A 22,614-nucleotide genomic window follows, 5' to 3' on the forward strand; every position below is an offset into this window, starting at 1 on the left:
TTTAAGACTTTTTTTTTTTTTTTTTTTATATACATTGGGTCATGATAGACATCTTCCCAATTTTGCCTCAGGCAATGAAACTCGAATCGAGAGCTAATTTTTCTCAAACTTTCCAAAATCTATTTGAGGCTTAATAATTCAGACGAAGTGGCTGCTTCACACCAAAATGGCTGACTAACTGTTTATTTTTTATTTATTTTTTTCTCAGTGGAACATAATTAGTGGCGCCCTCTAGTGGTAAGAACCACTGCTGAAGTCCAAGTTCAGTTTGTTTATGCTCAATATTCTTAACTCATTCATTCCCAGATTTCACTGAAGCTCGATTTTGACTAATTTTGTTTTGTTTCATCGGGGGTGGAGGGGGGGGGGAGTATATTTCTATCCATCTGTTTCCGTTTTTCAGCAATTAGCATTAGAATATATCTCAGTTTCATCATTATTCACAAATCTGTTTAAAACTGTGGAGAAAAAGAACTTGTTGCAACATGGCCCTGGTTGATCTCTTCTACTCTGCTGCCACCTGCTGGCTGTTTTTTTTATTTTATTTTTTATAACAACTACCATTTAAGCCACCTCTTCGGGTCAGAAACTGGATCAAAGCCTTCTGTATGCTCTAGCATAAAAAAAAAACAAACAACAACAACAACGTATAAATACGTATTTGGGACACTGGTAATATTTAAAATAGAACGTATTTATACGTCTTTGGGAGCAATTGAGTTAAAGAACTGCACTTTTCTTTAGGTGCATTCTCTATGTAACTTTTATGCGCAATACATTCTAATTAGATTATTATTTAAGTTTTTTTTCTATGTTTAAGTGCCGTATGAACGTTCCAAGTGTGCATAAAGTCTAGTGACTTACAATGAAGTTGAATAAAACCTTCTTGTTGTTTTTGATGCCCAAGACATGACTGTATTTCAATGTTAGTCATGATGATGGAGCGGAAAAAAAAATAATAAAAAAAATTAGGTAGCACTTGGTATAAAAAATGTGGCTGTTTTGCTGCTGAATTCTCTGCCAGCTTTTGCCAGCCCCGCTGCAGTGTTGAGCTGCACAATTTGTCAACACGTCCCTGTCACGTTGAGTCCCGCATCCCATGCGGAGGACTGAAAGGGCTGCTGGGAGAGGAAGTGGTGGGTGGGTGACAACTCAATGGGCTCCGCGCATCAGCGGCGAGAGCGTAAAACGACGAGCTTGTATCCGAGAGGCTTCGGCCGAGCCTCAAGTGAGCTCCGCGAGAGCGTTAACCTTGCCGGGGTTGCTCGCGTTCATCCGTACGGGTCGCACATTTTGCCGCCGCCCTCCTCTTGTATCTCGCCAGCTGGCATCTGTTATGTATCATGCGCATAAGGCACTTTGGCTGCCAAGTACATTTCCGTAAGATACTCACATTACTTCTCATAAATTAGTCAGTTGAGGCAGAATTCTTTTGTGAATGAAACCGAATGGAAAGTTGGAAAAATCAGCCACCAACACCAACGAATTTTTGGGTGAATCTGCAGGGTAATTCAATAAATTTGCGGATTGTTTTTTGAACAATTTACGGTCTAATCTTGGAGTGTAATTCCACTGTCTGCCACCAGATGGCAGCACACTGTTTTATACTATGCACGTTTGAAAGAAGAAGACCTATTTTATGATAAGCCTTGTTTTTAGTTCAAATCCTCTAGTCCTGCTTTTTACGCCTGCAGAAAGTAGTAGTTATACATTTGTCTTATAATTAGGGATGGGCGAGTACCGATACCAGGTATCGGTATCGGGCCGATACCAGCCTTTTTTCGAGTACTCGAGTACTCGAGTACTCGTGACGCAGACGAGTACAAGCGAGCGATGGCAGAGGGGGAAGACGTTAAGTGAGTCCTCCTTGCCTGTAAGTGGCGCTAGCTTGCAGCAGTTTTTCACCAAAACTTCACCGGTTTGGAAATACTTCAAAATTGTGAATCTTAAACTAAAAGAGCATTTTTGCGTTTTATTTTGAGCGTTAAGACTATTGAAGAGTGACTGTGCTGTTTTTTTTTTTTTTTTTTAGTCAAAATGAAAGGAAATATATTTGTTTAAAAATATCTTTTAGTGATTTTTTTTTTTATTTGTCAAAATGTACAACTGGTATCGGCAGTTGGTATCGGTATCGGTGAGTACTGATGGTCTGAGTATCGGGAGCGGTCTGAAAAAAAGTGGTATGCGTCACGAGTACTCGAGTACTTGGAAAAAAGGCTGGTATCGGCCCGATACAGATACCTGGTATCGGTACTCGCCCGTCCCTAAATTTTACCACTGACTGTATGAAATATAAATGACGATAGTAACATATTTGGTTGGCGGAAACAGTTGCCACATGCTGAAAGTGTGATATATAACTGTTATAGACACTACCTCCATGCACCGGCATTCTTCTTCTTCTCCTTCTTTTTTCTTCTTCAGTGTTTTTGTGCGTCATCATTCACCACGTCTAATTGGGACATTCGCGTTGGATCAGAAAAGGTCAGCGGGTGAAATGGATCTCACTGCTTTGTAGTAATCAAACAGCCGTTATACACGCTAAATGAAAGCGTTCATTAGCGTCGTCGAAGCGAGTGCAATTAGCCCGGGGGGGGAGGGGAGGGGGTGGTTGCAATTGCCGACGGGGGCGTGTCGTGTTGCTGCGAATGCACCGTGTGGGTGTCGACCGCATCATCATCAGTTGTGCCAACGTTCCCTTCTTTGTGATGAAAATCTGATTTGGAGTAGAGCAGACATGATGAAGAACTCATAGTCAAGTTAAAAGTGAATGTACAAGTGGACCTTTCGTGTTTTGGACCACAGCCCATCTAGGCAGTTGTGCACACTTCCCCCATTTGTATTTTTATGATGGCATGTCATTTTGAAAGAGACATGAGCGTTACAAAGTTAAATGATACGTATGAGGTGGACCCTTCACGCTTTAAAGGGGCCGCCACAGCCCATCTAGGCAGTTGCACAAACTTCCCCTTGTAAATATGTTTTTTTTGTTTTTTTTTACTTGAATATGTGATTAAATGCTAGTGGGCCCTACAGGATTAAATTGAACTGCAGCCCATCTCGGCAGATGTGTAAACATCCCCTTCTTTTTGATGAAAATGAGATTCGGAGTAGTGCAGTCAAGTTAACTGAATGTACAACAAGTGGACCCTTCGCGTTATGGACCGCAGCCCATCTATGCAGCTGTGCACGCTTCGCCATGTGTATTTGTGTGATGAAATGTGATTTTGAAACAGACGTGATAGAACATTTGTTGTCAAGTTAAATTATACATATGAGGTGGACCCTACAGGCTTTCATGGGGTCACAGCCCATCTAGGCAGTTGCACAAACTTCCCTTTGTAAGTATTTTTTTTCTGCTGAATATTTGATTCAATGCTAAAAAACTCATTGTCACGTTCCATTATACATACACTGAGTGGGCCCTACAGGCTTTCATTGAACTGCAGCCCATCTAGGCAGTTGTGTAAACATCCCCCTGTACCTTTTGTTTTGTGATGAAATTTTGGATATAGTGCCAGGGCAGACATGATGTCATTGTCAAGTTATGTTATACATACAATGAGAAAATATGAGTTTGTAACTGGACAACAGCCCATCTAGGCAGTCGTCCAAACAAACGTGCTCCTTTTTTACTGCTTTAGAAGAAACATGGTGGTTGTTTCACACATAAGACATCTTGAAACCTTTGGTATTGTTTTACAAAAAAAATAAAAAATACCATGCCCGACTTTTCTTTCAGAACTGCTTTTGACTGACTGGATAAATGTTTCTCTTCTTATGTAGTCTAGACAATCATCAAGTGCTTGATTTGCTTTTCTTGCTCGCGCAGACTAATAAATGTACTTTTCCAGTGAGTCAGGGTTACATTTATCCTTGCCGAGTTTGCGCGAGTGACGGCACATAAAGTGCTTGTATTAAATTCGAGCCGTTTCTTGTGTATGTTTTGCTGCTCAGCCGCGTGCCTGCGAATTAACCCCGCCGGGCAGATGGATTGCTGTGAATTCAAGGTGTTTAATCTCATAAATCCATCTTGCCAAATGTTTCACGATGATACGATTATGGCTGATCCAAGAAAAAAAAATAAAAGATCAACTCCAATCAACATCCTGTAAAGAGATACACAAACACAAACACACCTTCCAGGCTGTATTTAAACGAATGTGCCTTTTTCTAAACACTTTCTGTTGACACTTTTTCCTGTGTGGGTTTGTTAAAGAAACGGTCCAAGTGTGTCACGTTGCCAAACAAAATTTCTTGTAGGGTTTCAAGTAACGGTTCCAAACCTGGCTTAACATTTCAAATGGGGTCTTCAAACCTTTTAGTAGATAGTAGGAGATAAATCAGGAAAGTGTCAAAACAAGTAGATGAGACAACCATGGAAATTAGCAAGCTAGGAAAGTTGCCAAACCTGGAAAGTAAAAATCAAAAAACCTGAAAAAACAGAAAAGCCGTAATATCATTAGACAACCAAGAAATGTGCCCGCCAGGAAAGTAGATAAACCAGAAAAGGAGAGTAGGAGACAAACTAGAGTATTAGAGAGACAAAAAAACAAAGACAAATCAGAAGAAGTGACAAACCAGGAAATTTGGCAAACGTAGGTAAACAAACCAGGAAAGTAAAAGTTGAAAAAACAATAAACCTGAAAAACCAGAAAAGAAATTTAAAAGCCAGCAAAGGAGATAAGCTAGCCCTGAAAATGGACAACCAGGGAAAGAGACAAAAAAGGTAAATCTGTCAAATATGTGAAAGCAACAAAGTATAGTCAAACCTTGGTGGCACAAACCTGTCTTAACATGCACGGCCAGCAGGTGTCCTGATGTCCCGCGGGACTGTTCCTGCTAAGATGCCGTGTGCATCAAACGTGCAGCACATGTACAAGGTCGTCGTCTCAGATTTACTGCCTCCTACCTGAGCGAGCTGAGCACCGAGTGAGCGACGGACGGCGGCTTTCCGGTGGGAAATGAACCTTTTCATCACGTTGATTTCCTCAAGCGTGCGCTAAAACAATCCTTGTCACGTGCTGACATCTGTCTCTGATTGAGACGGATATCCGGTCCGGAGTGGAGCCCGTGCCGTCGGCCCATGCTAAGCTAACAGCAGGATTCCCTCACCCGGCGTTGTGAGTAATCGGCTTCGCTTAGGTTTTTTTTTTTTTTTTTTTTTTAATACGCTGTGCTGTGGAGCGCTGTTGGCTTTCTGCACTAATGCTTCACTCGGGTCCACTTGTGTCTCCGCCTCGGCGGAAAAATCAATAGTTCACCATGCAAACACTTCCTGTTGATGTTTGTTCTTTTCTAGATGTTGATAGAAGGGCACAGCGAAGTCTGGCATGGCAAACAGAAAGTATTGCTCTTCAAATTAAGTTGTCAAGCCATGGTTGCCTTTTTTTTTGTTCCGCAGTAACATTGCAACATAAAATAATGACGATCATAAATCCCTTCAAAAGAAAAAGCAAAAAAATCTGAAGAATTTTGCTGACTTTTTCTCCCTGTTGCAATCCTCAGACAATTGATAAATACCTCTGTGCGTCATCTGCATTAGCCGTGATAGCTCACATTGTCGTTCTGAAGCATTTGAGCCAAGGGTAACATTTACAGACTCAATTAACAGGGGTTCAAGTACTGACCCTTGAGGGACCCCACATGTCATTGCCATTCGATTAGATCTGAATCTTCCTGTTGTGAAAAAGTAATTCCTTTCCACCAAGTAGGACTGGAGCTGTCAAAATTAATCAATTGACAATTCGTCGATGATCAAATTAATCAACAACTATTTTATGAATCGAGTAATTGTTTGGAGCCAATTTTTTACATTTGAAATTGTTCAGCATATCAACAGTAATTTTTCACTGATTTCTGTAGTCCTTCATGAAAGAAGATTATTTTCTGGTTTTAATCAAAATAAGACATTTGCAAACATCTGGTTTTACTTTGGAATACAATAACCGACCCGGTAACATAGTACAACATCAATCTTATTTTATTTTTTTTAATCAATGATTAATAAACAGTAATCAGGTGGAAAAATTGTTTTTGTAATACACTTTAATATAAAACTAAAATGAATCATATTCGCCGATTAATCGATTGAATAATTGATAGATTAACCGATTCTAAAAATATTTGATAGTGACATGACAGGCTAGCACTATTTCGGACTGTTCCATTTTCAAGCCTAACACATCAAAATGCTTCTTTAGTGATAAGTACTGTGAAGCAATTACCTTTCTAAATTTTCCCACTATCTATCTGTGCTTTCCTGTTTAAAACCAAGAGCCCTACTGAATTTTAATAGCCCAATTTTTACATTTGGTGTTTGTTTGCTGTAACTGTATCGTTTAGGGGCGTGAATTGCCTAGTACCTGACGATTCGATTCGTATCACGATTCACAGGTCACGATTCGATTCGATACCGATTAATCCCGATACGAATTTATAAGTCGATTGTTGCGATTTTTTTTCATTCAAATTTAGAAAATACTAATCAGTAAGCTTGTAGAGTGTAAGATTTATATGAAAATGTATGATTTATTTATCTGAAATTTCAGTCTTATAGAGGTTGTAATCTGTTTCATGTTTGAACAGCATTAAAATAAAATATTAAGGCTTAATGTTCCGTTCATATAACATTCTTCCATGCTCAAGGTGTGAATCCTAACCCGAAGTCAGACGTTTTGTTGAATATTTTTCCATTAAAAATGGAAGTTTACAAATCGATTCACACACACACACACAAAAAAAAAAAAAAAAAGAAAAAAAGGCAATGATGATAAGACGTTGAATCGGTAAGACTACCGAATGAACAATTCTGAGCTCTTAAAAAAAAAAAAAAAATCGATTTTTTTTTATTGAATCGATTCGAGAATCGCGCGATGTAGTATCGCGATATATCGCCGAATCGATTTTTTTTTAACACCCCTAGTATAGTTTAAGTGGCTGTGTGTGTATAGTTTCCCAATCATGTGTCCAAGTGTTCCTGTGAGTGGGGAAAAAATAAATAAAAATCAATCGACCGCAAACTCGTTTACGTAAATGAATATTGTAATCTCAGACTGCGGTGAGTTTATTTCTGGATCTTGACGGTTCACGTCGCAGACGAACACTGACTTTTTTTTTTCTCCCGCTTGTCTCGTCTTGGCCCGCGCAGCTCTTCGGGACAACCGGATCGAGGTGGTGCGAGCGTCGTGGCAGGAGCTCACCATCCGCATCAGCGACGTCAGCTTGGCCGACGAGGGCCAGTACACGTGCTCGCTCTTCACCATGCCCGTCAAGACCACCAAGGCCTTCCTCACCGTCTTAGGTCCGACTCGTAACGAGCGACGAGTGGATCGAGCTTCGACAAACGTGTCACGCTGCGCGCGTTTGTGTGTCCAGGAGTGCCCGAGCGGCCCAAGATCACAGGCTTCACCAGCCCGGCCCTGGAAGGCGAGATCATCACGCTGACGTGCACCACGGCGGGCAGCAAGCCGGCCGCCCACATCCGGTGGTTCCGGAACGACAAGGAGGTCCAAGGTAGGTCATGTGTGGAGCGTAATCAAAGCCGTGTCTCTGCTCGAATGTCAAACGTACACTGAAATGCATCATGGACCTAAAGCGATTCCCTGAGGGACTCCATTCCAAATGACGTTTGCTTTTCACTTTTAAAAGTGGCAGTAGACAAAATTATTGTATTGGGAAGGAAACGTGGACAAAAGTAGGGCTGAGTTTAAAAAATCGAATAATCGATATTTCGAAAACCATGACTTGATTATTTGAATGTCTTTTTTTTCGCATAAATTTATACGAATTTTTCTTGACATTTACTGTTCACATAAATTTAAAAAGTATTTTCTTACATTTATGAAAGACCTGACTTACCGTACTGTACTTTAAGACAATTCAGATTATTTTTCATTTATCCATCCATCCATTTTCTTCACCGCTTATTCCTCACAAGAGTCACAGGGGGTGCTGGAGCCTATCTCAGCTGGCTTTGGGCAGTAGGCGGGTTACACCCTGAACTGGTTGCCAGCCAATCGCAGGGCACACAGAGACAAACAACTATCCACACTCACAAGCACACCTCGGCACAATTCGGAGCGGCCAATTAACCTGCCATGCATGTCTTTTGGAATGTGGGAGGAGACCGGAGTACCCGGAGAAGACCCACGCGGGACCAAAGACCATAACTTCTGTTCTCTTCTCATTGAAGTTCAAGAAATTTGAAGCCATCCAGGCTTTGATTTCCTGACAGGACAAAAGAAGCCTCAATGCAGTGAAAAGAGATTCCATGTTTTAGTAGGATAGAGCCCAAGGGCAGTAAATATAATGAGAACAGTAGGGGCCCCAATACAGAACCTTGTGGAACACCATATGACAGTGGGGCGGGGCGGCACTCGGAGCACCCAAGGCGAACACAGAATGTTCTGTCGGCCAAATAGGATCGAAACCACTCAAGAGCACTACCACCAATGCCCACCTGGTGCCGTAAGCACGGCAACAGAATACCGTGGTCCACTGTATCAAACGCTGCAGTCAGATGTAGCAGAACGAGACATACATAGTCTGTGTGACTCCACTCACACAATTGTGTCTGCATTTGACTTTTAAAAGTGACGATAGACGAATGTATTTGCCCATGTCCACCTCCCAGGAAAAATCATTTTGACACATGCCCGTTCCACCTACAGGAAAGGTGAGGATGGACAAAAATATTCCCTGAGGGACTCCACTCCAAATTGTTTCTGAATCTCACACTTCAAAACAATAGACCAAAATATTTGTATACACAATACTAGCTGACCTAAAGCAGTTCCCTGAGGGACCCCACTCCAAATTGGATTCTCACTTTTATAATTTTTTTTAGTCCCTAAAGAGTAAATTTAACTTACATTCTGCTGTCTATAGTTTGTGAAACACTTTGGTTGACATTGTGTAGGTTAAAACAAGAACAAGAGAGTTGAAAATGAAGGAATATTTGTCGCGTCTCGTCATGTAGAAAGAAGGCTGACGAAACGATACAAGAGCAGCAGATGGTGCCGTGATCACACGGAACACGCAAACGGTCTGTCGTATAGCTTTTATCGCTTTATTATTTTCTGCAAGTTGAGAAGACAACAACAAAAAAGAAACACAACAACAACAAGAAAAAGCCGATGTTTTCGTTGCCGGGTTTTGACGCGCTCGGCTCTTTAATGTCAGCCGGCCCGCTGCGGCGCTGCGGCGATGCGGCGTGACAGTTTGCTCTTTATTGAAGTTTTGCACTTGAAAGCGTTTTCCTGGTGGTTCCGTCTGTCTGCTGTCTGTCTGTTTGGCTGGCTGCTCGGCGCGGCGTGATTGATGGCGGCGCGGCGAGGATGTGAAAGGCCGGCCACGTTGGGATGGCGCGCACGTAGATTCTTGAAGGGCCGGCGGAGGGGGAGCTGTCCGTCTCGGTGGCGATGACGAGGAGCTCTCGTCAAAAACTTGCCTCCAAAAACTTGAGATGTCGAACACGCCCGTGGCTACACGCTCACGGGACTCTTCATTAGGTACATGCGCACGTTCCAAATACAAGAGCTGTCTTTCAAAATTCTGCCGGCACATAAGATAAAAGGAAATGTGTCGTTCATACTTGGGCTGTCACTATCCGATATTTTTAGAATCAATTATTCTATCGATTATTCCATTGGTCATTGTTTTTGAAAAAGCAGATGTTTTCAATGAAATGATATCAAGGACTACAGAAATCATAGTTACTGTTGAGAGGCTGACATCAGAGGATTTGCACGATTTTAAGTTAAACGATTACTCGATGATTAAAAATAGTTGTTATATATATATCAATTAACTGATTCCTTTCTACATCATACATAGTTACCGGTAGTTACTATTAAATATTTTTAGAATTGATAAATCGATTGACTAATCGATTAATCGACTAATCTGATTCCGTTTAAGTAAAAATAATAATAATAAGAATAATTTTGGATTAAAGCGTATTACATAAACATTTTTATTTTTTTAATCCCTGATTAATTTTTATTAACCATTGATTGGTGGTTATTTTGTACTTCATGTTCATCGTGATTTAAAAAAAAAAAAAAGGGGGATTGATGTATTTCCAAAGTAAAAACAGATGTTTACAAATGTCTTATTTTGATTAAACAGAGAAGATAATCAGTCTTCTTTCATCAAGGACTACAGAAATCAGTCAACAATTACTGTTGATATGCTGAAATCAGAGGATTTGGGCAATGTTCAATTAAAAATGGCTCCAAAAGATTACGCGATTGTTAAAATAGTTGACTAATTTGATAATCGGTTACTTGTTGATTAATTGATTAATTTCCACAGCTCTAGAATGATATCAAGAAAGACTACAGAAATCAGAGAATGATTACTGTTGAGAGGCTGAAATCAGAGGAATTGGACAATTTTTAGTTAGACAATGGCTGTAAATGATTGCTCGATTATTACAAATATTTGTTGATTATTTAATTACTTGTGTGATGAATTTCTACATCTCTGGTTTGTACTGCATCGTAGTGAGAGTTCCAATGATTTAATCTGACTTCATGTTTCTTCCTAGTATCCCAATCCAAATGATCAATCGTCCATCTCCTTGCTGACAATGCAGCCTGTGCATTAAACCACGAGTTTTTCCTCCCTTTTATAGCCATTGTAACCAAAGCTTTCAGTGGTATTTGTTTTTTGTTTTTGTTTTTTTGCAGCGTGGGTTGGTGCCTTGTCTCTTATGAGATTTGTTTTAGTGCGAAAGGCACATTTGTTTTCATACCGTGGCAGTTCGAAACCCCAATTTTTCTTTTTCATTTTGATACCTTCAGGCACCGAAAATGAGCCTACCTCACTTTCACTGTTTCAGCCCTAAACATCAACCCGCCACCTTCTTCCTTGCTGATGTCACAACGTGTTCCTTGACTCACCAAAAAAAAAAAAAAAAAAAAAAAAAAGTCGGGCCCAGACAGCCTCGGTGCACTTTTATGAGTCGTGCGTGCGTGCGCGGCTGTTGTCAGGCCGCTTGGGCAAACAGGGGCGAACGCGCCTCATCGTCAAAGCCGCCCGCGGAACAAAGCGAGCGACTGGAGGGCTCGACTTAAAAACTTCATTTCCATGTCAAAGTATCAGAGAAGGGGCGAGGCGGGGCGGCACGTCAATCAACGCTCCGGGATGGGAATCTTTTTGTAGGCGTGCTTTTAAAGCTTGTCTTTTACGCTGCGAGCGCTATGTTGTGCTGTCACTCAAATCCATCCTCGTTGCTGGGGATGGTGGGAGGGGGGTGCCGTGGGGGGAAGGATGGGGGGGGGGGGGGGGGGGAGTTACACCAGGTGTAATAGCAACAACTTGTCGCGTTTATTTCATCCGCCAATGTTTTTTTGTTTTTTCCCCCCCCCTATCAAGCTGCAAAGCTGCGGGTAAATATGTCATGTGGTTGCCGTCAATTGGTTTGTTTGCACAAATGTGAGACTATTGCAAGCAATGTGGCCTCTACTTTTATTTGCTCTGTACAATCTCTCCTCGTTCCGTGCGAGAAATAAACGAGAACGGCATCTCTTGGAGTTTCTTTGTAAACAAACAAAAAAACAAAAAATGTGATTGCACGGCGACTCGAGGTTTAGTATAAGTGCTATAGCAGCTGCCGAGTTAGTCAGAAGACCTTGTATTGTGCATTAAGTGTTCAATTTCTTTTCTTTCTTGCAAGAAAAAAAATTAAAAATATACATATTGGTCTTTCTCAGGGAATGTTATCATAGTTTAGGATTTTTTTTATTATAGCTATTTTTTTGGGGGGGGGGGGCGGGGGGGTTCTGGTAGTTTTAATTGTGTTCTAAACATACAAATAATAAAATATAAATAATAACAAAAATAATATAATCAAAATTGTTATTTACTTATTTATTTTATTTTATTTTTTTTTTATAAAAACTTTTAATTGTCTTCTAAACATACAAATAATAAAATATAAATAATAATACAAAATAATATAATTAAATACTTCATTTATGTTTACCATTGATTAGTTTTAGCTTTAGTTTTTGTTTTCTTTTTTTGAACAAACGAGAAGATAGAGTAAAATGCTTACTTTTAGTTTTCTTAAGTATTTAATAATGCAAATTACAATTCTAAAAATGTTTGACCTTCCTTCTTCTGTACAACAAAACCCCAAATAAATACATTTAAAATGAAACCCAAAAGCTCATGTGTGATATTAACTGACAAAGGTGGAAAAGGTCATATTCACTATATTATAATTAGATTTTTTATAGAGGTAAGATGCTATTACAGTTAGCTTTCTTTATTATTATCATTATTATTATTATTATTGTTGTTGTTGTTGTTGTTGTTGTTGTTACTGCTAGTTAGCACTGATGCTAACTAAAAAAAGACATGTTGGCAGGCGGATGGGTTTGGTCCAAACAATTTTCAACTGTATAAAAATGAAGTACAAGTACAAAAACTGGGCTAAACATTTGACGGTAAAAAAAAAAACCTCAGTGTACTACTGAAACAAATCAAAACTGTTCCCCTGACAGGCTTGTTGACATTTTCGGGGTCCAATCACCTACTGCAGTTTAGTGAGAGTCGCTCATTTTTTTTTGTTTTTTTTTCGGTTCCCGCAGGCACGACGGAGGTGAGCGCCTCGGGCAAATCCTTCACGGTGAGGAGCAGCCTGCACTTCCAGGTGGACCGAGGCGACGACGGCGTGGCCTACACCTGCATGGTGGAGCACGTGTCTCTGCCCAACCCGTACATGACCACCGAAGTCTTGGAGGTCCATTGTGAGTCCCGCGCGCATTAGCATGAAGATTAGCACTGAGAAGGAAATACTAGAATTGAGATTACACGTACGTCCGCGGGTTTAGTTTTGCATTTCCAGCGGGATTAGTGAGGATTAGCGTGCAGGTAAGGGATTAGCATAGCGAAAGACGGGCGGAAGGATGCGCGCTGGCCAATGCCTGGAGAGCTAACTTGCTCTTGTTTTTGTGCGCGTTTGCAGATGCTCCCCACCTGAAGATCACGCATTCGCTGATCATCCCGCAGGAGGGCCAGTACTTCAAACTGGAGTGCGTTTCCAGAGGAAACCCCATGTAAGTCCCGAACGAGGAGATAGCTACTGTGTAAATACGGAAGCAGATGTGCGGGGGCTTGAGTCACATGACTTGACTGGACATCTAGAAAGATGCTATTCATTTTGATTATAAGATTGGATCAGCTGTGTGCATCAATGACAAAGTGCCTTATTAGCAATGACCATAACTTGCACCAGAATGCATTAGAAAAGTGTTTCGTCATGTTTATGACGAAGTTATACGTATGGATTTTTCGGGAAGCTACATCCACTAAACACACTCTAAATGTATTTCAATACCAAAACATCTATGAATGATGTGGCCCATCTGGCTGTTAAAAAAAAAAAAAAAAAAAAAAAAATAAAAAAAATAAAAATACTTCTAAATTTACAGATCTGGGCTTCTCTTAACGTGTGGTGGCGATTTTGTCCTAAACCCCACCCCCATCCACCGCACCCCACCCCCCAGCCTGTATTTTGCTGTTTTGTGTTTGTTTTGTAAACAGCGGGATGTTTCTGTGGAAAGACGGTGTTTACACCCCTCCAGCCAATCGCAGTGGGGGGGTGTTGGTGCTTGGGGGGGTCGCGAATTTGTCGGGTGCGTGACGTCACTCCCGCGGCAATTTGAAAGCACGCACGGATTTTTTTTTTCTCCACTCACTCATTCACACATGTGAGTGAGTGAGTGAGTGAGTGAGTGAGTGAAATAATAATAATCCGTGCGTGCGTGTTTTCAAATTGCCGCGGGAGTGACGTCACGCAGCCAACAAATTCTGCATCAAATTGCATCAAAGCCTTCTGTATGCTCTAGCATAAAAAACACACACACACACAAAAAAAACGTGTAAATACGGCTTTGGGACACAAAAAAAACGTATTTATACGTTATTGGGAGCAAATGAGTTAATCACGATAAAAAAAAAATGTAAGTCAGATTATTTTAGTTATTCGAATAACCTAATGTGGTTTTGACTGACTGCGTTTACCAGAAAATCAAGCAATTTATCGGCGTCAGCCATCTTTGTTTACATTTTCCTCAAACTGGAAGAATCCCAGAAGGATATGTCGGACAAATACGGTATTTCACAACATCTACCTTCTATCCGTTTTCCTTCCATCCAGACCAGAACCGGTCCTGTGGTCGAAAGACGGCGGCGACCTGCCCGACGTGGAGCGCATGATCGTGGAGGGCCGAGAGCTCACCATCACCACGCTGAACAAAACCGACAACGGCACGTACCGCTGCGAGGCCAGCAACCACCTGGGGACCAGCAGCGCCGAGTATATACTCTTTGTTTACGGTGAGAACGCCTCTGATGCCAGACACGAGTCTTTTTTTTTTTTTTTTTTTTTTTGTATTTTCTTCTTTTTTTTTTTTCTTGTTGTGCTCAACTTGACTCCGTGTCACCGCCAGCCACAAATGGAGTAGAAACCTTGGCGTGATTATTGACTTTGTACGGAATTTTAAAGGCCACAAAAAGCTTTGGCTATGCCTGTTTATTAGCAAAAGTGGAAGTAAGTCATGCCTAGAAAACCATTTGCACTCTCAGGATGAAAGTTTTTTTATTTTATTTTTTTTTTTTTGGCACTCACTTGACTCCATGTCATTGACAGCATCAAATCAAGTGCGAAATCTCGGGTGTGAATATTGACTCTGTGCTGAATTTTAAAAGCAGCCTGAGCCGACTCTTCCTTGCCTCGCTGCCGCCGTTTGAAGGCCTCTTGACACAAAAACGCAGGTCTGCATGTTTGGAGTACGCGTGATGCAGTACCGCCAGCCCCCCCCCCCACCCTCTCCATCGAAATGCATCAGCCACCAACTCAATACTGCAATCTATACGTTGAGCACCGTTTTCGCGGCAGATAATCAGCATGAGGCGTAACGGCTGCGAGATCTAGCACAGAATATTCATGCAGCTAAAGCATAAATATACTTAAAAAAAAAAAAAAAAAAAAAAAAAAAAAAAAAAAAAGTTCTCTCCACTTGAGAGCTGAACCATTTTGAAAAATAATCAAATTGTAATGTTTTTTTTCCTCAATATTGTGAGAATGGCGGAAAGAGAGAGATTCGACTTTTAAAGTCGCAATTAGTCAATATTTTGAGTTTGTATTATCTAAAGAACATGGTGGGGGTACATTGCACACTGTGCTGTTGACGAAGTGTTATCTAGCTTCAAACAAACTGCCAGAACGTCAAATTCGTCAAACGTCAAAACGTCAAAAAAAAAAGAAAAAAAGAAAGTCATATCAAACAAACATTCAAATTTAAAGAGAAAGACCCACAAGGCTGTGTGACTGAATGAGATCCCCAAATTTAATCATTGTATTTATCAACAAAGTACATTTTAAATGTTAAGTTTGCCATGACAATATTAACAGTTAAATACAGGCTGCCATTAAAAAAAATAATAATAAAAATTATTTTGTGAATTCCATTTTTTTTTAATACAAATAATTACTTCTGTTCTGTTACAAAAGGTTGCCTTTATTTTATGTTTAATTTAGTGCTTCACTATCGAATATTCAATCAGTTAATCGACTAATTGGATTTATTTGAATTTTGTATTAACGTGAATGACAAAATTATTTCCCCGCTGATATTACAGTTTATGAACCGGTGATTGTTGTTTATTTCATACTTCGCATTCATATGATTAAAACAGAAAAGGTGGGAGATATTGATGTTGTTTTCCAAAGTAAAAACAGATGTTTGCAAATGTCTTATTTTGAGTAAACACAGAAGATAACCAGTCTTCTTTCATGAAGGAATACAAAAGTCAGTCAACAATTACTATTGTCATGCTGAAATCGGAGGATTTGGACCATTTTAAATAAAATAAAAAAATGGTTCCAAACGATTACTCGATTATTAAAATAGTGGTCGATTTGTTAATCGATTACTTGTCAAATAATCATTTAATTTTGACAGCTCTAGTTTAATTAACTATATGCCGCCATGAACGTTAAATGACATCAACTACGTTTTGTTTTTCTTTTCTTTTTTTTTGTAATCAGTTTAATCAATGGGCAGTGCAACATCTAAGTGCAGCACTGCCTGGTCAATAGGTTGTGGAGTCAAACACTAAGTATGGCCAACAGATGGCAGCATTGTATCTCTTTTCAATGGACTGCCGGTGTACGAAATTACAATGAAGGATAAAAGCCTTTGTCATATAAAGTTTTTTTTTTTTTTTTTTTGATAACGTGTGGCATAAAAGAGTTAAACAATAACCTTTGTTTTTAAACATCATCATTAAAAATGTACTTCCAATTAAGCATTAGCAAAACTGGTTGTCAATTTTACAGGGTTTTCGGCATCTGTTGAACGCAATTCCTAAAGTAACTTGTAATCTAATGTAGTTACTTTTAAAACAGTTACATTACTGATTACTCTTAAGTCAGTAAAGTAACTAAGTAACTTTTTCGAAGTAACTCACACAAATGAAGTCATCACGCCACTTCAGGGGCGAGATGTCAGGTTGGCCATGTTAAGATTGTGACCAAAACCTCCTTGATGACGTCGCGGAAGTGCGGATGACACCCAAGAATTGACAGCCGCTCCTCGGGAGCTCCATCACGTCTGGCTGAGCGCCGAGCAGGGCGGGCCGTCTCTCCTCGGATGGCCTCAGCCCGGAAGACTCATTTGCGGCACCCGAGAGGCAATAAATGTCATCGCCGCGCCCCGATTCATCACCGCCGCCCATTACGCGCCCTAATATGCTTTATTAAGCCGAGCGAGGCGACGCGGCGTGTCGTAATTACTCGGAGATGTCGGCGAGACCGCGGCAGATGCGGCGCGGTTAAGTACACTTGAGCGATGGCTGCAGCAAGCGGGGATGAAGGGAGTTTTTACTACGGGGCGCCCCCTACAGTTGTGACGCGGAACTGACTTTTTTAGTGCTGTGGTAAATGTACATAAAACGGCAGCCACAAATATGGCAAATAAATGGCTTTATTGTCATTCAGAAGAGTGAAGATGGTTACAGTACGTCCTGGTTCATTTAAAAAAATAAGTTTACCCACCTCTGCCATAATAACTTTAAAAAATGCCTATACACTACCTGCACCTTCATCCAGATTACAGATTATACAATGAGGCCGATAACCGATATTTGAAGCTGATATTCAGCTCGGGCCATAGTTACCCCCCCCCCCCCTTCTAAGTGTAAATCCACACAGGAAGCGTGAGCCATTTGGAGCTCCTGCCTCAATATTTTTCTTGTTTGTTTGTTTGTTTTGTGGCTTCACCTGCCCCCGCGTGAGTCAGTCAGGTGAGCGAATCAACACAAAGCACGCCAGTAATTGTTGTTTGATTTTCCTCGTCTTGTGCGCCTTCCCCGCAGTTTTTTTTTTTTTTTTTTTTCCCCCCCACCGACATTCCCGCATCAGGCAATCACATTCCGTGTCCGCATGCTATGTGTGCCGCAGCCCGCCTCGGCCAACATGACACGGAGCGCGCGGCCGATGATGGATGAGCTAACAAAAGCCAGCTGTGAGCTAGAAAATACACTTATTAGTTGTCGGCTGCTTTCATCAAGTAGTAGCCGGACGAGGAGCACAGTGAGGGTACAGTAAGAGGTGTTTGTGCAGTGTATTAGGGGTGTCAAAATTAGTGATTTAATTTTGAGTTCATTTCAAGTTCCTTTAACACCACTAAATTTTTTAATGCGCAATTAACTCATTCACTCGCCGCCATTTTCACATTTCGCAATCCCGTTCTCTCCCGGCTGTTTTACTGGATTTTGACTGATTTTGCAAGGCCCACAGAATATTGTGTTCAATTGCTATAAAAGCATGGAACCTATCAAAAGAAAGATTAAAGTCTCTTCTTTCATCAGGAAAAAAAAAAGTATGTTTGTATCGGTTTCCGTTTTGCAGCAATTAGCATTAGAAGAGAGCTAAGTTTCATCGTTTTTCACAAATCCATTCAAAATTGTAAGTAATTGAGCTTTTTTTCTACATGGCCCTGGTTGATCTCCTTTGCTCTGCTGCCACCTGCTGGCCGCTTGGGTAATAACTACCATTTCTGCAACCGTTATTTGCAGTTGAGAGGTTGCATAAAAAACAAAACAAAACAAAAAAACGTATAAATACGTCTTTTGGACACTTAGAACATTAAAAAAAACGTATTTACACGTTATTGGGAGCAAATTAGTTAATGAAGTCATTATGATTAAAAAATTTAATCGCCTGACACCCCTAGTATAGATTTTTTTTTTCCCCTATATTCATCTGGACATTTAAAACGGATATAAAATTTGTGATTGATTGTTTTTCCTTTTTCTTTTCTTTTTTTTTACTATATTAATCCTGTTAGCTTCTTTGCCAACGAAAAGACAGCGTAAATGTAAACGCTTTCATTTGCTCACAAACAACATCAACAGGGATGGCTCACTATTTGGCAAGCGGATTGCTCCTCTGGTGGGGTTCGACATCAAAGTGAAACTCCTCAACTCAGTTTGAACAGTTCCTTGGAACCAAGATGCCATGAGTCGGCGCCAAAACACTACTATTGGGCTTTCTACCATTCAACAACCAAGGACCGGTTTGGAAGAATGTGCTTTCTGTTTCTTTGTTACATGTCTCCACGTGGTGTCCCGACTCAGACCCCAACGCCCTCGGGCAGCACGGGCCCGACCACGCCCTGATCGGCGGCGTGGTAGCCGTGGTGGTCTTCATCACCTTGTGTTTGATCATCGTCCTGGGCCGCTACCTGGCCAGACATAAAGGTAGCCTTGAAAACTTTGTACGGTAAAAAATGTTGAAAAGCTGTGGTAACTTTTATAACAGTGCTCTTGAGGGCCCTCTAGTGGCTGCTGGGCCTCAAGTAGGTGGCGAAGTTTTTGTCGACGTATAAAATGGCGCCACATGTGCATGAACTGTGTCGTGTGCCCAGGCACGTACCTAACGCACGAGGCCAAAGGGTCCGAGGACGCCCCCGACGCCGACACGGCCATCATCAACGCCGAAGGGAACCACGTGCACGCCGAGGAGAAGAAGGAGTACTTCATTTAGTTTAGGCTGCTCGTTTCTTTTCTTACTTTTTGGACAACGGACGTGCAATTTGAAGCTGCCTCAGTGTCACTTCCTCCGTTTTCCTGGTTTGACTTTAGCATCATTTGCGGACAATACTCTTTGTTTTTTGTTTTTTTTGTTAGTTTTTTTAAGTTGAAGGTGCCTCCATGTTTGTTTTTGACCATCATGCCATCATGTTATTCCGCACACGTTCTTGCGATATAACGTCAACTCCAGTCGAAGCTGTTTTCAAGTTTGTTAGCATGGGGGGGGGGGGGGGGGGTATTTTTTTCCCCACAATGCCGCATAGCGAGATCCCAAAGTTGACCCTGAAACGCAAAATGTAGAAGCACAATCTTCAATAGATAAAAGCCGCTTCCTCTCAGCAACCTTATTAACCGCCCCCCCCCCCCCCCCCCTTTTTTTTTTATTTTTATTTTCTTCCGCGGTCGGCATTTAAAAAGCACAAATTTGCGAGGGCTCAAAAGCGAGGAAACCCGACGCCAACTGGTTCTTGTCTCAGGATTTGTGTCGAGGTCAGAGAGGAAAAAGTTCGGTCCAACCCCCCCCCCCACGCCCACTCCATGTGATAACTTTCTGAGTGGAATCCGGCACAGTTGATTGGTCCTTGTGACCAAAGCGGGGTGGGGGACTATGCTCAATGTGTGCATATTGCTGTTAAATACTTTGCTATAACGTGAATATTGATGAAGAATATTGTTGATTCTTTGGATCCCTGACATATTATTATTTATTAAATTTTTGTTTTTATCGTGTATCGACGCTGTTCAATGAAAAGCACGTCAAATATTTATTCAGTGATTCTCAAGCTCCCTCTAGTGGTACAAGAAAGAATCAGTGCTGAAGTAGAGTTAAGTTGTATTTAACTTTCAAGTTCAATACATTTGTATTTAAACTACTGTTTGGTTTTGAATATTTATTTTGATCGTATTTCTATGTAACATGTAAAAAAAAAAATATTATTTTCTTCTATTTACACAGTGTAAACTCATTTATCACCATCGAGAGTGGTAGATGTATACGCTACACGAATATCATATTTAGTGTAAAAACCACTGTGTTATGGAACAGTGTTTATTTTGTGGATAATTTGGCGTTCTGAGCTTTTCATTGAATAGCGACGGTGATTTGAGGTGTTCCATAAGATTTTTTTTTTTTTTTTTTGTGGGCTAGAAGATATGTAAATAATGTGTAAGTATTGAATTTTAGTAAAGAAAAGTTAATAGTTCTAACTTGATTTTCATAACATTTCCCAACATGTTGTGGACAGCTGTTTTTGTCTATAAAGGAGGATGAGGGGGCACACAGGAAGGGGGGGGGGGATTACAAGAGTGCAGAAACATTTGCAAAATTACAAGGGAGAAACTTATCAAAAATATTATGAGAATAAGATGTACTGTTACAAGATAAACTCCAAATTGAAATGACCATTTTTAAAATATTTTTTCAAGTAAAAATAATAGATTCGTAAATTGAGTCGAAATATGAGTAAAATTTGACATTTATTTATTTATTTTTTTAAGAAGAAGGTAATGTAATGAAAAACTTAAACTAACTTGCTTATATTATGAGAAAAATTACAAAAGGGATCTTTGTTGGATTAAAAAAACGAAAATAATTTTTAGGTTAACTGTTGGATTGTTACAAGAAGGACGTTATAATGTTTCAAGAAAAATCATTCTTAAAAGTATACTTCACTTATTTAGCCCATTATAGCAATAAAAAGTTAATATTTTGTCTCTAATGTGTTTTGTCACATGGTATTGAAAATAGGTAGTCATAAAATTGGGTCTTTATTCTTTAAAAATCATTTAAAGGGATACTTATTTACCCATTTTTGGCAGTCAAACATTAATAGTTTGCCTATAATAAATGTGATATTTTCATTATTTTTCACGTACAATTAGTACCTTTAAAAACACATTTTGCAACTTGCTGTCGACTGAAAATGACATCACCTGTTTTCTAGGTTTGGTCATGTGACATTGACAAGCTGAGCTGTGATTGGTTACCTGAGCCCTTGTGATGTCATTTTCAGTTCATATGCAGTTTTTCGAAGAAGTTGTGAATAAGTGAATATTGTACAATCGTATTGCCAGAAAAGTATTCCACCACAAAAGGAGAAATGATTTTTCTTCAAGGAAATAAAATCTGATGCGAATAGTCATCTTACTGACTGTTTCAATCCAAATAGGAATCATTTTTTCCCTTCCTTTTTCTGTGTGCTTCTCATCCTCTTTTGTATCCTTCAAACAGGAATTGTAATGGAGGGGAGGGGGGCAATGTATGTATTTACCGCCATGATGGACACTTACCATATAATACGGATATTCTAGCTGTTATTACTAAAGTACTTGTCTTACAAAATATGATTTTCCTTCTTCTGTGACATCACCCAAAATGGACAAAAGGATCACCGTTATGGCCTTTGAGTTTGCTGCAAAACCGTTGGTGAATCAGACGTCAGCTGTCACTGTACAAAAAGAAAAAAAGAAAAGAAAACTACCACCGGCGCTCACCTTTCTTGTTCTTCTTCTTCATGCCATAAAGAACTCGTTTTGTAAGAAAAACAAACAAAACACGAACAAACAAAAAAAAAGAAAACATTTTCAATTTGCTGTAAGTAATTTGCTTTTTATGGGGTTGGGGGTAAATGTGTGTGTGTGTGTGTGTGTGTGTATGAGAGCGTGTGAGATTTTTTTCCTCAGCTTAATATTGAATATTCATTTTTCAACTATGCCACTGTAAAACAAAAGCGAGCAAAAAAAAAAAAAGGACACAAAGTGTGGATTAAAATATGGATTTAAACTAAATGTGTTGTTGTGATGAAGTGCATGTTCCTTTCATATAGGATGCATCTTGGCTGCCCAACTTCCACACGGTAACCAGGGATTACCAACTCTCTGATCCTCCAGAGCCCCAATCCGGCATGTTTTAGATGCCTCCCTCCACCACCGCCACTGATATGAAGACTAGTTGCACCAGAAATTTATTTATTTACTTATTTACATTTGGAATGTTATTCCCAGTTCCATCGTCATGTGTCCAGCCGAATAACTGGACATTGTCAGGATTGGTCGACCGACACAGTCGCTGCCTGGTTGGCTTGTCAATTTGGGGGTAAAAAACAAAAAACAAAACAAAAAAACACAGTAGTTATAGCTAACCTTGCTCTCGCAAGATGAATTCTCGCGGTATTTGTGAGTTGACAAACTACCGCCATTCCCGAACCACTGGTGGCTCGGACCAATCACAGAGCGACATTGTGTTTGGGGGCGGGATATGCAACTGACGAAACCAGGAAGCCAGCGCCGACGCCGGGGCTAACAAACAAACCTAACATGGACGAATGGGATGCTGCAATTAATTGTGTTGTCGTCGAATGACTCACCGTTTCCTTGTTGAATGTTGAACAGCGAGAGGCGCTTCGTGCATTTCTGACTGGTAAGATGTCCGTTTGTTTTCTTAAAGTGGTAGTACAAAGATGTGGATTAAAAGTCCCTATTGAAGGCCCAGGTCCGAGATGT

At 40.3% G+C, this 22,614-nt stretch overlaps 1 protein-coding gene across 2 annotated transcripts in view; it reads left to right on the top strand.

Annotated features, from left to right (window-relative positions):
* cadm2b (cell adhesion molecule 2b) overlaps positions 1–21,900 on the top strand; it is a 120,375-nt gene extending 98,475 nt beyond the window's left edge. For both annotated transcript variants that reach the window (XM_077541058.1, XM_077541059.1), the window contains 7 exons: positions 7,151–7,303; positions 7,378–7,515; positions 12,603–12,761; positions 12,980–13,070; positions 14,174–14,352; positions 18,658–18,780; positions 18,948–21,900. In XM_077541058.1, coding sequence (XP_077397184.1) covers positions 7,151–7,303; positions 7,378–7,515; positions 12,603–12,761; positions 12,980–13,070; positions 14,174–14,352; positions 18,658–18,780; positions 18,948–19,066 — 962 coding nt within the window. In that variant the 3' untranslated portion in view covers positions 19,067–21,900. The remainder of the gene's footprint in view (positions 1–7,150; positions 7,304–7,377; positions 7,516–12,602; positions 12,762–12,979; positions 13,071–14,173; positions 14,353–18,657; positions 18,781–18,947) is intronic.
* Positions 21,901–22,614: the final 714 nt, after the last annotated feature.

The sequence above is a fragment of the Festucalex cinctus genome, chromosome 13 (genome assembly GCF_051991245.1).
Source record: "Festucalex cinctus isolate MCC-2025b chromosome 13, RoL_Fcin_1.0, whole genome shotgun sequence".
NCBI lineage: Eukaryota > Metazoa > Chordata > Actinopteri > Syngnathiformes > Syngnathidae > Festucalex > Festucalex cinctus.